Below are 14,733 nucleotides of genomic sequence, written 5' to 3'. Positions count from 1 at the left end.
TGTTAAAGAAAGAAGATAATATTACCGATTAGAGGAGAATCTAGTCATGTTACTGTGGAGCGTATTAACTTTAGGTAGAACAGTTATCCTGTCAATTTTAGTGTACATATTGTACAGCTGAGATTATTAGAATACTTAATACTGTCAGTGCTTTTATAGAACATTCAAAACATTTATCGTTGTGCTTGAGTGCTGTAATAGCAATTTCACTAAAGTGGGGAAGTTGTGCAGATCAACAGGGGTCTTCTGCCTGTGGTGTGTGTGTCTCAGATAATTGCATTAGTGCATTTGGAAAGGTTCAGCACTTGCCACAGCGAGGGACACTTAAAATGTTCAGAAGTGTCAATTTGCACTTTCTGGAAAAGGCATTCATGTATTTTATTTCTTGCTAGCCAGTAATCTTCTAGTACAGGGTGGGCATGGTACTCAAAACACCACCACCACACAACAAACTGGCTTTTGAAGGTAAAAATCTGTGCATCTGACGGACAAAGTTCCCTGAAATAAATTGTGGCTTTAATAACTTTATTATAATCTGGACAGTGAATTCATAGGCCCAGGAAAAAGGGCAAGAGGTTTAACTTCTGCCATCAGCCCTTAATTTTAAGGGAATGTGTTTCCAGTGTCATTTTGAAAAACAAGCATCATTTTCTTCTAGTCTAATGGATGGGATCCCAATGACATGTTTCGTTACAATGAAGAAAATTATGGTGTAGTATCAACTTATGACAGCAGTTTATCTTCTTATACGTAAGTTCCAAAATATTTTGTTACTAGATTTGTATTTAATGTTCTCCCTGGCTTGACAAACTTTATATTCTGAAGATAATTTTACATGCTTTCTGAAGTTGTGGAATCGAATAACTGAAAAAGCAATGAATGAATAGTGCTTAAGAAATCTTGCCAGCGTTCTGTGAATAGTTAGATGTAGTAACCGTTATATATTCCCTTAAATGGGCACAGTTCATTCCCATTGCAATATTTTCTGAATTTAGGCATGCAATAATGGTTATTTCTTAGAAAATCTTTTATGAATAAGATGGAAAATACCAAATTGTGAAACTATAATCTGTCTCTACATGGCTGCTATACCTGTAGTTTGTGTTTAACCTAGCGCAACAGTTTGACTAACCCTAATTTTATTGAGTCAATTGATCTGATTGTTACTGGAATGTTGAAAGGTTGATATTTGAGGGGGACTTGTGTGCTGTGGATAACTTGTTTAACAGACTTTTCCAGATCTAAACTAAAGTTTCAGTTACAGTGTAGTAGTAACCTGAAGATAGAAGTAGTATAAAGCTTGCTCTGGCTATTTTGGCAGTGTGGACCTGTTCCCAGTAGTCTGCAGCTATAATGTTAACTGCAACTGCAAAACAAATTAATTGCAGATGTTCAACAGCCATTGTGAAATGTTTTTTATGTTTTCCCGCTCTTTTAACCCCCAAAGCGTAAACTAATTTTTGAACATCCAGGAATTGCAGTGAATATTTTGATTTTTATGTAGAATTGGAGCACTTGTCTACAGGTCTCTGGTTCAACGATCTTATTTTTACTATTTTGTTAAAATAGACCTGTAACATGGTGATAATCAAAGTGGTTTAATCGGCTTATATTTGAATCCTGGGGAAGCTGTTCTTTCGTATAGTTCACTGCTCTAAGTACTTTTTGTACTTTTGAACTTTAGTCTTCCATCTTTCTGCTTCATGGATATTAATGGAAACAGATTAAAAACATGAAGGTGGCTTTAAATTGCCAGAGACAAATTCCCTTGTTTCCTAGTCAAGCAGCTTCTTGGCGTATCAGTCTGCTAAACTGGGAAACTCTTTTCCTGATTCTCCAAGTATGTGACGAGCAGCAGTGTAGCTAACTGCTTATATCTGCAGCTGAAGGATTGTAAAGGATTTATTGGTTGATTGTTTTCTCTTCCTGGAGCTAAGTGTTAGCAGGTACCGTTTGTCAAACTGCACAAGGGTACAGGTTTGTGTTCTAGCAGCGTACTGCATTAGTATGTTCATCAGCTGCTGTACCTGCTTCTCCCATCAACAGGGTTCTGAACAATGTCATCTTGCCCAGCCCTGTGTTTCTTCTTTAAGGGCCCTTTCCCTGTTAGAAAATGTACAATCATTCTTTTGCTTAATTAGATTGCCATCAGTCCTACTGCATACATCCCTTCATTTTTTTCAGTCACTTTAAATAAATTAGGATGTGTTGGGTGTTCTCTCTTGTCTGTGTGCTCAATACAGGGCGAGCGAGGTTTGTATGCGTATCTTATTTGAGCCAAAGCTTTACGCTGAAGGGTAAGGTTTTTATTTAGTGTCCTCACAGTTACCATTGTTAAGGTAGATGTCCTGCTAAATGTTCCAGCTGTCCAAAAATGTATGTGGGGGGAAAAACTTGTGATGCAGTAGCTGAGCACTGGCTTGGAATTTGGCAAAGCCACTTGTTTTCCTACTTCTGTGACCCAACACTTGAGTAATCTTGCATATATTATTTCATGCTTGGCTTGTATCTCCACCCACTTTCTTTGTTCTTCATTTTTATATTATTCAAAATATGTGCAGTAGTGATTATATAATGCCCAGCGTAGTGTGGTCCAGCTTCAACTGTGTTCTGTATTTTTATGTAGTTTATTCTGAAGTAAGGTTGGATGAAACAACTCTTGGAACTCAAAATTAGAATCAAAGACAAAGCGCAAAGTTGTTTTATAAAACCTGTACTTCAACAAAAATTAGAACAGGTGAAAACCAAAAACGTGGGTGGACAGAAGGAAGTGCCAGGTGCGATGTCCATCTCTAGTTATCTCTTTCAGTAGTTCATTGCTAATGTATTGAATTCCTACTTGGTGGCTTTCCTAAGGGAGCTACATATGCTTTTTGTGATATGCTATTACCTCATATAGATACATGGAATGGATGGTTTTGAGGTCCTTGGACGTGGCAAATAAGTCATGGGTTTCTCATCCCGTGCTCTCATGTACTGCATTCACCTTTCCTGCAGTTATTCATAACAGCAAGAGCTGAAATTCTACGGCTGGAATTATCAAAGAATTAAGCATGTAACTCTCTAATTTCAGTAGGATTGGGGACTCTTCTGTCTGTTCGGAGTGTGTAAATAGCTAAAGAAATTCAAACTTGGTCTTTTACGGTAGCTTCCTATCTAAGCAACAGACTAAGGCTTTTTATTATGAATATACTCAACTGTGTTAAAAGTTGGAGCCTTTGCATGGCTTTAGGGACTGGGGATTTTGCAAGTCCTATGGAAAAGCTCTGCACCCTGACCTCTCCAGGCAGGTAAATGACACTAAATTTGCATATAATATCAAACCAGTTCAGGAATACTGACATACTTACAGCGAGTCAGTGAGTCTGCTGACTTAAAAGCAAGTTTTTTTACTCTGACTTGGTTAGAATTAACACTATGTAATTTTTGTAGCTCCTTTGTGCTTTTGAATGCATTTCAGAGATTCTTTTCCTTTCCATTGTCTTTTAGGGTGCCATTAGAAAGAGATAATTCAGAAGAGTTTTTAAAACGGGAAGCCAGAGCAACTCAATTAGCAGAGGAAATTGAATCAAGTGCCCAATACAAAGCTCGGGTTGCCTTGGAAAATGATGAAAGAACAGAAGAAGAAAAATATACTGCTGTTCAGAGAAATGCTAATGAACGAGAAGGACATGGTGTGAACACTAGGTACTTGCATATACTGTGAATAGTATTTTTATTTAAATGATGTGCATATTTTGGTACAGTAGCAATTTACTCATTGAAACTGTGCTTTTTCAGCAGGGCTCATTAGGTTAGGAACCTTGGGTAAACAATCATGTGCTGTTTTTGGCACTCATGTGAACGTGTACACCTCCGCCTGGCCCTGTATTATCTCTGTAGTGAAACAGACTTCCCCATTTTGATATGTCACTGTGGTGAATTCATACCAAATTACAGGAAAGGGCAGTGGTTTCAGTATGTCACGGAGAATTTCAGGCATTAGTACTAAATCATTCAGTGTCTGTGGGCTCATAGAACGTGGACTGTGTGGTCAGTATCAAAAGCCAATTCATGAGGTGAATGTTAGGTCAACATCTGATAGTATTTAGGATTTTCCTTTAGCTTGATTTGAGAAAGATAGAAAATATCGGCAGAGCACTTGATCAGGTACTTTTCATTGTCTTTCAGTCCTGTCTTAACACTGATAGAAATTTGCTGTGTTTCAGAGAAAATAAATACATTCCACCTGGACAGAGGAATAGAGATGTCCTGTCCTGGGGAAGTGGAAGACAAAACTCACCAAGGATGGGCCAGTCTGGATCGGGCCCACCAATTTCAAGGTCTGGATCCCACACTTCAGAATTCAATCCTAACTCTGGAGCAGATCAAAGAGTAGTTAACGGAGGTAAGTATCTGAGGTCTAAATGAATGTGCCTTATAAAATTGCAGTCAATTATGTTGAAACTGCATATGAATGTGGTCTTAGGAGATGTATTTCATAAGCTAGGTTAGCATTCATCATTTAAGACAGAGGTTGTGATTTTGATTTTGGGCTTAACTTCCTCATAATGGAACACACATTTGACTGCACTGTATGTAGCTTTGCGGAGCAGAAATGTCCCTCGTTTTCCTTCTCAAACACCTTTGTCTCGGATGATGGTGCAATATGCAGTTTTAAAGATTAAAAATTTCTTTATGCGTTACTTCTGCTAAGCTCCGTGTGGAGGAGTAGCAATGCTGACACCTAGTGAAAGGGAGGTGGCAGCCGCGGAAGCATCACTCTTCCTTTCTGCTGCATGGATCAATTCTGTTTCCCATGAAAAAGAAAAAAGCAACTTGCTGACTTTACAGTGATGTGTGTGGGGAGAAAAATAATTGTTGGAAAAATAAGAGAAGTGTTAGGGGAAAAGGAATCAAAAGCCTTCTCTCCAAATAGCTATTTGAGTATTTTCTGCTATACACATGGGTAATATTTATAAACAGACATCACTGGGCACTGTATAGCAGGAGTCGGTGTTTCATAAACCAAACACCGTTTTTTGAGATGGATTTCAGCAGTAGCCTGTCCTTGAGGCATTATTTTTATAAGTTAAAAACGCTGTAGTATGAGATTGCTGCAAATAAATGAGAAATGTGTAATACTCAAGTGCCTCTATCTGGAGAGGAAGTCTGAGAAACATCTAAAGGTAAGTGAGACTTCCTCTTTAAATACGGAGTCAGCTGTATAAAGGGTGTACAGCTGAGTCTTGCCCAAACAATGCTAACCTTGAAATTTGTTTGTAGTATTTGTGGTTTCTGTCATCCTATTACTCTGCTGAATGAACATCATATACACAAAATATTCAGAATGGCTTGTGAATTCAATTTCTTTGTTTTGGAAACAAAGAACCCTATATCCTAGATTAAAATACTACATTAATACTTCAGATAACTGATAAAGGCATAAATGTCAGGCTTCAGACACTGAACACCGCTGTTTTTTGTAAAGATACAGTTCCTAGAATTGATATTGCTCATCATTTGGTTTGAAAGTAGCAGTTTGTGTAGCGAATACTATATGTGAACCACTGTTTGAGAACCTCTGGTAGCTATTTAAAGACCTTGTCAAGAGTGATGCATACTGTAGAACATATATATAATAGGCTAACAGATCAAACTTTACTGTCTATTCCTTAGTAGTATTTGTAGATTCTAATTAACCCTTTGGGGAGTTTGTGACATTCAGATGTTAAATTTGACCCGAAGTGGAGGAAATAACCTTGCAGAGGCTATTTTATTGGTTGCAGAAATAAACGAATCTATCCCCAAAGGGTTAAACATGAAAAATCATTTTGTCATATTTTACTTTTTTTTTCTGTTGACCTTTTTCCCCATAATTTTTCTTTAGTTTTTATACTTTCCTTCATATCATTTGTTCTGTCAGGTGTTCCCTGGCCATCGCCTTGCCCATCTCCTTCCTCTCGCCCACCTTCTCGCTACCAGTCAGGTCCCAACTCTCTTCCACCTCGGGCAGCCACCCCTACACGGCCGCCCTCCAGGCCCCCCTCGCGGCCCTCCAGGCCCCCGTCTCACCCCTCTGCTCATGGTTCTCCAGCTCCTGTCTCTACTATGCCTAAACGCATGTCTTCAGAAGGTACAATACCACGATTTGTTCATGTTTTTGTTTGTCTTTGTTTAACTCCTTTGTGAGTTTAATTACAAAATTGTTTTTCCTCTTCATTACTTAACCTATAATTTGTGTTTAACTTTAGTTTATCAGACTATTTCTATTAACCTTTTTATTTGAAGAACTTTACAAAAACAAAATAAAGCTGTGAAATTGCCCAAGTTGGTACGAAATAAACTCAGCTTTGTAAACGCTGCTCAGTGTCTTAACTTAACCAACAGCAACATGCAGGACCTGATAACTTTAGAGGGCATTTTTAGGAATATAAATTTATATAAAATACCAAATATTTTAATACAGTTTCACAAAAAGCAGTTTCAAATTTAACTAAATAATTTAATTACCTTTTGTAAAAAGCCAATAATAATAATTATAAAAATTAAAAATGCTGTATTCAGAGAAGTGCACTGTGGCATGGGGTAGGATAAACTGTTTCAAAGGCGAATCTGTAGAAAACGTTAGATCTGTTTGCATTGAGGCAGGGCAGTAAGTCAGCTCCCTGGCGGTCAATAATACGCAGAGAAAGGCTAACCCGTGAGGCTTCGGTAGCTGTCTGCAGAAGTATCTGAACTAAATTTATTTGTCCTCTGAGGGTACACTAAGGAACACATTTTAAAATTTTTATTTTATTTAAGTGCACTTAAAAACTGTCCTGCACAGCACGGTCTAGCAAGCCTGGCAAAATGCAAACCGGTTATACTAAACTCACTGGAAACTTGCAGTCTCTGCTGGAGCTGGCTCCACTGGAGCCACGGGGGAGAGAACAGTCGTCCCGCTAATTGAATCAGTAACGCTGTTCCACAGCTTGCCTGATAAATGCTCGAGATGGTCCATAACCAGAAAGTGGATGGTAGTAGGCATGTCTGTGTGGCGTGCTACTGTCAATTTATCAATGATGTGAGCTTTTCTTTATGTAGTAAGATATTGAGAATCCACATGCAAATTCAGTTATTTTTTAGCGCTTGCGATTGATTTGTCAGGCATGCAGTGAACTGCTGCTTACTGCAACGTTTAATTTCTGCTACTAGAAGAGGATTGCTGGAAAGTGTGTATTCTTTAAAATACTTGCCTGTATGTAATTTGGATTGAAGTGTACTTTAGATTCATGGTTGAAATAGAGGCTGACATTTATAAAGATTTATGTAACCAGAAGAGGTGCTTGATGGTTTAGAACCTTATCTGAAACCAGAAAGCCATTATCTGAACTGATCTCTATTATTGACCTACATTAAAAATGAACTGTAATCAGCCAGATTATCTTCTGTTCATACACAGTTTTTCCTTTTGAAATACCAACATTTGAGTCTGGTCTTGTAAAGAAAAAGTTTGTTAGGTTGTACAGACTGTATTGCTGCTTAGACTTGAGCATTACTGTTCTGTGGCAGCTGTAGAAGCTGTTCAGAATTACTGTATTCACTTATGACTTTAGCTTCTGGTGTTAAATATGCATGACTTGAACCTTGGGATAACAGTAACTTGTTTAGTTGCAGTTTTGCTGACTTGTAAATGAATTGTGACCTGCTGCAGGCAATTCAGCCTTGATGCAGAAAGCTCTGCTGAAATTCCCCAAGAGCATTGGTCAGCCAGTGGTGACTACTCTGTAAATACACGTTTGGTGTCACTGACCACCTGACAAAAGGGATGAAATTTTTTTCTTTTCTGGAGAATGTTTGATAGCCTGGAACTGTGCTTATCCGGAGGGAACCGGGCCACTACCCTTTTTGGCTTGTCTTGCAGTAAGCAATATTGGATGCTTGGATGCAAATATTTTAGATCCAGGACTTGCATACCTGTTTCAATTCTGATAAAGCTTCTAATTAACAATGAATATGAGCTGTCACAGCTCACAGCTCAGCTCACTCGAAGCGATGAGTGTGTTGGTACTCTGGCTGGACCAATGGCTTGGCCTTTTTAGTCTTGGGGATCCTGGTTCTAGTCGATGTCAGTGTAAATGGCTTGACTGTATTACTACGTTATTGAGAGTTAATAGATTAAATCCAGTTTTAAAAACGGTATGTTTGGGTACTGATAGTGATGGACATTAAGTACTTATTGTGTGGGGTTGTCTTCTTTTTCTCAGGGCCTCCACGGATGTCTCCTAAGGCACAACGGCACCCTCGAGGTCACAGAGTCTCTACTGGTAGGGGTACAATTTCAAGTGGCTTAGAATTTGTATCTCATAATGCACCAGGGGAAGCATCTACTACTGCAGTGGCACGAGGCAGCCCTTCAGGTGGGACGTGGTCATCAGTTGTCAGTGGGGGTAGGTAAAGCTTGGCTTATTGCAGATGGCTTGCCAGGGCTACTTTAGAGTGTGAATGTTAAGCAGAATACTGCATTTCTAGACAATTCAGGCTCTGAATAAACACTGGTCTGCTAACTTAGCTTGCTTAAATGAAGTGGGAGAAGGATGTACCCAGATAGCTTAGTAAAGTAGTTGGTGAGTTGGTCCTTCAAGTGCAATATTGTCTTAACTGCAGAGAAGTTAAGTCAGATGGTGTGTGAAGAGAAAGGAAGGGAAGATGTGGAATTAGTTGTTGAAAGAAGTTATTTTCAGGAAAGTTATTGAAAGGAAGGAAAGCTATATATTTTCCATTGCATCACTGAACTTGGTTAATGGCAGCGTAACTGGGTTGTGGTTTACAAATGAAGGAGGTGTTTGGGTAGAGGAATGTTGGTGTTAATAGAGAAGATGAAATGATATTCAAGTTAAGTTGGATGTATTTTTCCTTTTAAGATGATGCAGGTTTTAAGTGGTCATTTTGTGTTTGTCTAAGTACTGTAGTAGCGGATATAGTCAGTGTCTCTTCTTTTTTGAATCAGTTAACTTATTTTTTTTAATATTTGACTTGAAATTTAAAGCTCAGTCTTGTGACACAGGCCCTAGTCTTGAGCTTTTGTAGTTGGGACCATGTTCCAGTGAGTTGACAGCAGCTGGGTGCTTTTTTGAACTGAAGGGGAAGTGAGTGACAGTTCAGAGTCTGGTACTCTTTAACAGGGCTAGAATTCTAGAAGAGTGTAGTGGGAATGCATTTTTCTGAAGGAAGGTATGAATTAGACCCCCCCCTAGACCCATTGCCTTGTGGAAAAGATTTCAACTCTTCTGTTCTGGCATTATCTCTGATTCATCTTTGCTCTCCATCCCCCACTTTATATATTATTATCATGCAAGTAGGACTGTTAAATGACTTAGCCCTCTTTCTCCTTGCTCACTTGAAGTTAATATAAAATGTAAAGCAACAAACTAGCCACAGTGGGATGAGCAGGAAGCAGGAGGTACAACTTACCGTTTAAAGAATATACAACTTTCCTTGCTGCTTTAACACAGAGGCAAAAATATACATCAAATAATCCTCTTTCAATAGGATATGTTGTTTTTTTTTCAGCTGGCAAACCTCCAAAAGAGGACGCTGTAAAATGGATGTGTTTTTTCAGCCCTTTTAAAAATGTTTTACATCTGTTTGTATGGAGACCTGGCCACCTTTTCTGTTCTGCCTGAAACTGTGTTAATGTGAGCTGTTGTAGTTGTACTTCTGGGGGGCTGGGGAGCATATTGCAGTTTCATGGTGGGACTGCAGGGCAGTGGTGTATATTAGGGGACAATCTGCAGAAAAATCACACCACTTATGTGAAATGCTGCATTGTAAGGAACTAGGAGATGTACCTGAAAGGTAAACAGGTTTTCAATTACTATATAATGTTCCACTAAGTATTTTAAAGCATGTTTTTAGTCATTTTAAAAATAAGCAAACTGCTGAGCAGCTGAGGAAACTTATCCTATAACTATTTTTTCCTCTTTGTTTCTAGTTCCGAGATTATCCCCTAAAACACACAGGCCTAGGTCTCCAAGGCAGAGCAGCACTCCCACGGGACCAGCTCTGCCTTCTCCTCAGCCTGGTACTATTCCCACTGAATCTGTTGCCATGCCTGTTCCAGCTGCCTCTCCTACACCTGCCAGCCCTGCATCCAACAGAGCAGTCACCCCTTCCAGCGAAGGTAAGTACCCTTTGCTAGCTTGGAAATGCTCCCTTTCACTAATCTCTCACAATGAATAAGCCTGTAGAAGAGCAAAGCTGCTTTCTAAATGATGGGAAAACTTCCGATGCATTTAATTTTACTGTGTAGTGAATTCCCCTTTTCTCATGATGCTAGTGTTACACTAAGGTTGGAGATGCTTTTTGATAACTCTGTGTGCTTAATTTTTTATGCACTTCAAAGAGTATGGGCTTTTAGGTGTTTGACTTAATTGAGGATTTTTTTCAAACTGAGTTCCTGGCTGTTTTCTGATTTAAAGAAACGTAGCCTACTGGTTTCAAAGGATATTTGACCATAGTGAAAGGAAGCGGGGGGTGGAAAAACATTCAAGAGCACAGTGAAATGTCTAAGAACTCTCTAAATCTTTGTAGCATTCTGTATCAAGAGCTTGGACTATTGAAGGTAATTTGCTCTCAGTTTATATTTATTTCAGCCTGGCTGAGGTTCTGTGTTTGACTGGGACGTTTTCATTTGGTGGGGAATGGGGAAGGATAACCCTCCAGGCCCTAACTAGGTAGCGCAAAATGTGTAACTTAACAGTTTTTCTTTCGTAAGCTAAACATGGTTAAATCTTTCTTCTGTTTCTGTCTTGCACTCTCCCTTTGGTCAGTTTGAGAAGAGAATAACTTTGGCAATTTCTTTTCTAGCTAAAGATACTAGGCTTCAGGACCAGAGGCAAAATTCTGCAACCGGAAACAAGGAGAATATAAAGCCAAGTGAGACTTCTCCTAGTTTTCCCAAACCTGAAAACAAAGGTTTGTATTGAAAACTTTTCATATGTACTTGAGTAATGTAGGAATTCCAAGCACTAAACCTGCTATAATGACTGCTTTAGTTAGCATTTTAAGTAAGACTTGGAGACAGTCTGGCTTGGGTGTTCTACAGCGAAAATTTGGTCATGCAGTTGCGAATTTTAAATGGATTTCTTGACTCGTTTCATCAACCAAATGTGTAGAGATGCTCATGTGGATGGTGTGATTTATTTTCATGTGGGGTTTTTTCTTTTTTTTTTTTTCTTTTCCCTGCTCACAAAGCTGTTTTTCAGCTGTCTTTGGACGGAATGGGTGTTTTTACTTAGAGCTACGCTCACAATACTTCTGAGCATTGTGATCGGCATAGTTTTTTGTAACTGTACTTCTTCGTATTATGCCTTAAATCTGGCTTTCTCTGCAGCATTGTTTGTCATTCAGTTCTCAAAAAAAATCTTTTCATGTTGTTGAACTTAAAATCATAGAATCATTTAGGTTGGAAAAGGCCTTTAAGATCGTCAAGTCCAACCGTAAACCTAACCTTGGTCAGTGTTTCACCTTTGCTTGCTGTGTCTTGAAATGCTGGCACATTACGTTTTGAGGGTTTTGTTGCATGCTCCTTTGTGTTCAGCTGAGTTCTGCAGTCCCTGCACCTCAGGGCTTCTGTCTTGCTACGATGCGTTAGAGCTATAGACATGTCAGTTATGTAATGCTGTGGTTTCACAGAGTATTTTTGTGTGCTCGTGCACGTAGTTCATGAAATTATACCACGTTACAGCTGAAACATCACAGTATTTCATTTTTGGATATGCAAACGTTAACTTTTTTCCAACTCAGTAATGTGTAGAGGTTGTATATAAAACTTGTATTAGAAATGCTTGGACAACGTTGGTCTTATATTTGGCAGGTGTATCTCCAATTGTTTCAGAACATAGAAAACAGATCGATGATTTAAAGAAATTTAAGAATGACTTTAGGGTAAGTTTCTTGGAATGTTAACTTAATGGTATCATAGTTCTCGCGTGCATCCAGATTATTTTAATGAATTGAATACACTGCATATGTTAACACAAAAACAGGTCCTTGCTACTCGTGCTTAATTTATGAAAATATCTATAAGAATTCGTGCTAGATATTATAAAATCAATGCTGACTCTTACTAGTACAATTGCCTAATACGTGTAAATGTGCATATTGACTGTACACTGAAAATAGTACTTGAAACCTTCCTGATCATTAGGTACAAATTATTATCACATTTACACACTCCGTATGGAAGAGCTGTTTCAAAATTAACTAAGGGGTTTTGTGGAGGAAAATCGAAGATGAATTCATATTACTTATTTCCTAGTTACAATGGTTTATTAAATCACGTTAGCTTTTCAAGCGTTACTGTTAAATCACACAGGGGGATGAGTCGAGAGGGTTGTCTTAAGCTTTCCTGTCACTTTCTAATCAACATATAGGTCAGTTGAGTCGCTAAATAGCTTCTTTCACAGTGTAGGCTTGAAACATTGTCAATGTTCATAGATTTATTTTCTAGTAGAAATGGAAATGTGTGTTTTACAAAGTAGTTTTCCAGATATTGAGGCCTGTGGGAATGTATTTTACTCTGTGTATGTGATAGCATTAGATTCTTTCCCTAGTTCTGTATATCAATTTACTGAATATATTCCTTGGGTTTTTTTCAGTTACAGTCAAGTTCTTCTTCAGATGCAGTGGATCAGCTGCTAAACAAAACCCGAGAAGGTGAAAAATCAAGAGATGTAGTTAAAGAAAAGACAGAATCAACCCCTAAAGAATCTATCATAGAAACTGGCAGTAATACTAACTCTAATGGTGGCAGTAGCAAACCTAATAGTCCAAGTATTTCTCCTTCAATAAGTAATAGTTCTGAGCAAAAGCGAGGGCCTGAGGTAACTTCACAAGGTGTACAGACATCTGGGCCTGGAAGTAAACAAGATAAAGAGGATAAAGAGGAGAAGAAAGATACTTCTGAGTGAGTAATTATGCCTTTTAGAATAAGCACGTTTGTTATTAGCATTTAGCCATTTGTAGAAAAAGCTATTCTGAATGTGTAATATCTTACTGTTTATATGGCCGATAGAAGTTCTCTCTGTTACGCGGAGAAAACAAGAGGTGAAGTGACGGTACTGAAAGTCATCTCATGAGTCAGCGGCAAAGCTGCATATAGAACTCTGGTCCTGTTGATGCCTAATCCATGCATAAATGCTTATTTAAATGTTTCCCTGGCTCGCGTGAGCTGTAGTAACAACAACTGGAAAACTTTTTTATGGACAAGTATAGTAAGAGTGGCTTTTTGCATGCCATGTGTTGTTTGAGTTCTCAAAAATCTGACTCACAGATGGAAATGAGGTATTTCATCTCTTTAAAATTTTAATTGTTAGGGAGTTCTGCCGATACACTTGTAAAAGAATAATGCTGAATACAATTTTTTGTTCTTTGTTTAGGCAAGTTAGAAAATCAACACTTAATCCTAATGCAAAAGAGTTCAACCCTCGATCTTTTGCTCAAGTAAGTTATTTGATGCTGTTTAACGTTGCCTTTGAGTAGATCTTTATAAGCAAACCTTTTACTTGGAGGATAATCAAGCTAATCTTGCATGTGCATTGCTGAACTCTGTTTGTAGCCGAAACCTTCTACTACACCAACCTCCCCTCGTCCGCAAGCTCAACCCAGCCCCTCCATGGTGGGTCATCAGCAGCCAACCCCAGTGTACACTCAGCCTGTTTGTTTTGCACCAAATATGATGTACCCGGTTCCAGTGAGTCCAGGCGTGCAGGTAAAGCTCAGCGTATGCTGCACACTTGTTAAGACTTTTCAGATGATTGTCAGCAAGTTGAGGAGGCTTGGGAGATCTGAGTTAAAACAGTGAAATGTTACTGTTGTAAATATGGGCACAGTTACATTGTCGTTAAGTTTTAGTATTTACATAGCTGACTTTACCCAGTGGTCCCTCAAACTAGATGTTCTAATACTCTCAAACACTTGTAAATTCCAGCAGTTCTTAGTCACATTTATTGTTAATTTGCCCAGAATTCCTCCCTAGTCCTCCAAGCATAGTCTTACTCTCTTAAGTTTTAAGCAACTGTTTCTTCGTCCTTAGCTTCCAGCTGTATCCCACTAGTTTCTGGTCGTTGTTGGAATTAGGATTTCAAATCTAACTGTTATAAAGCCGTCTGATTTAGTACATTGCTTGAAGCAGCTGCAGTATCGTTACTTGACTGGTTGTTGCAAACCATATGGTCTTAGTTGTTTGTACATGCAGTCTTAATCATAGTCATCCAAGAAAATATCATAGGTTAGGCAGAGTTCACTAAACCATGTAACATAACAGAGTAAAACACATCAAAGCTGAGTGGGGCCCCCACCCAGACGCACACTCGCTTTATAAAGGAATATCATGGCTTCAACTCCTCCTTCTCTTTCAGCCTTTGTATCCTATTCCCATGACGCCCATGCCAGTGAACCAAGCCAAGACATATAGAGCAGGTAAAGGTGAGAATAATACTGCCTGTTTGGTTCTTAGTCTGCATGCAGCATGAATAAATTACGAATGTTTGTGTATTTTCTAATCCACATTAATTTGTTTTCGATTGATATTTTAAATGCTGTTTTTCATGAGGGGAAGTAAGTGGAAATACTAACGCACTTCTAGATGAACTAATTCAGACAAAACATGATAAGTTTGAGTTAATGGGGAGTTGCTTGGTTTGGAATGTGATTTGACAGATGGGAAAACATCTCTGTTACTTGGAACATTAGGGTAAGCTGATCATC

At 38.6% G+C, this 14,733-nt stretch overlaps 1 protein-coding gene across 31 annotated transcripts in view; it reads left to right on the top strand.

Annotated features, from left to right (window-relative positions):
* Positions 1 to 14,733, top strand: part of ATXN2 (ataxin 2) — a 52,429-nt gene that overhangs the window by 18,784 nt on the left and 18,912 nt on the right. For 7 of the 31 annotated variants that reach the window (XM_074606623.1, XM_074606614.1, XM_074606620.1 and 4 more), the window contains 12 exons: positions 659 to 750; positions 3,490 to 3,687; positions 4,209 to 4,387; positions 5,906 to 6,115; positions 8,229 to 8,411; positions 9,956 to 10,144; positions 10,831 to 10,938; positions 11,840 to 11,910; positions 12,624 to 12,931; positions 13,404 to 13,467; positions 13,583 to 13,735; positions 14,385 to 14,451. In XM_074606623.1, coding sequence (XP_074462724.1) covers positions 659 to 750; positions 3,490 to 3,687; positions 4,209 to 4,387; positions 5,906 to 6,115; positions 8,229 to 8,411; positions 9,956 to 10,144; positions 10,831 to 10,938; positions 11,840 to 11,910; positions 12,624 to 12,931; positions 13,404 to 13,467; positions 13,583 to 13,735; positions 14,385 to 14,451 — 1,822 coding nt within the window. The remainder of the gene's footprint in view (positions 1 to 658; positions 751 to 3,489; positions 3,688 to 4,208; positions 4,388 to 5,905; positions 6,116 to 8,228; positions 8,412 to 9,955; positions 10,145 to 10,830; positions 10,939 to 11,839; positions 11,911 to 12,623; positions 12,932 to 13,403; positions 13,468 to 13,582; positions 13,736 to 14,384; positions 14,452 to 14,733) is intronic. The other 24 variants (XM_074606624.1, XM_074606617.1, XM_074606622.1 and 21 more) reach the window with 9 other exon arrangements.

This window comes from Larus michahellis, chromosome 13 (genome assembly GCF_964199755.1).
Source record: "Larus michahellis chromosome 13, bLarMic1.1, whole genome shotgun sequence".
Taxonomy (NCBI): Eukaryota; Metazoa; Chordata; class Aves; order Charadriiformes; family Laridae; genus Larus; species Larus michahellis.
The sequence above is the reverse complement of the archived record's forward strand: the minus strand, read 5'-3'. Positions and strand labels throughout refer to the sequence as shown.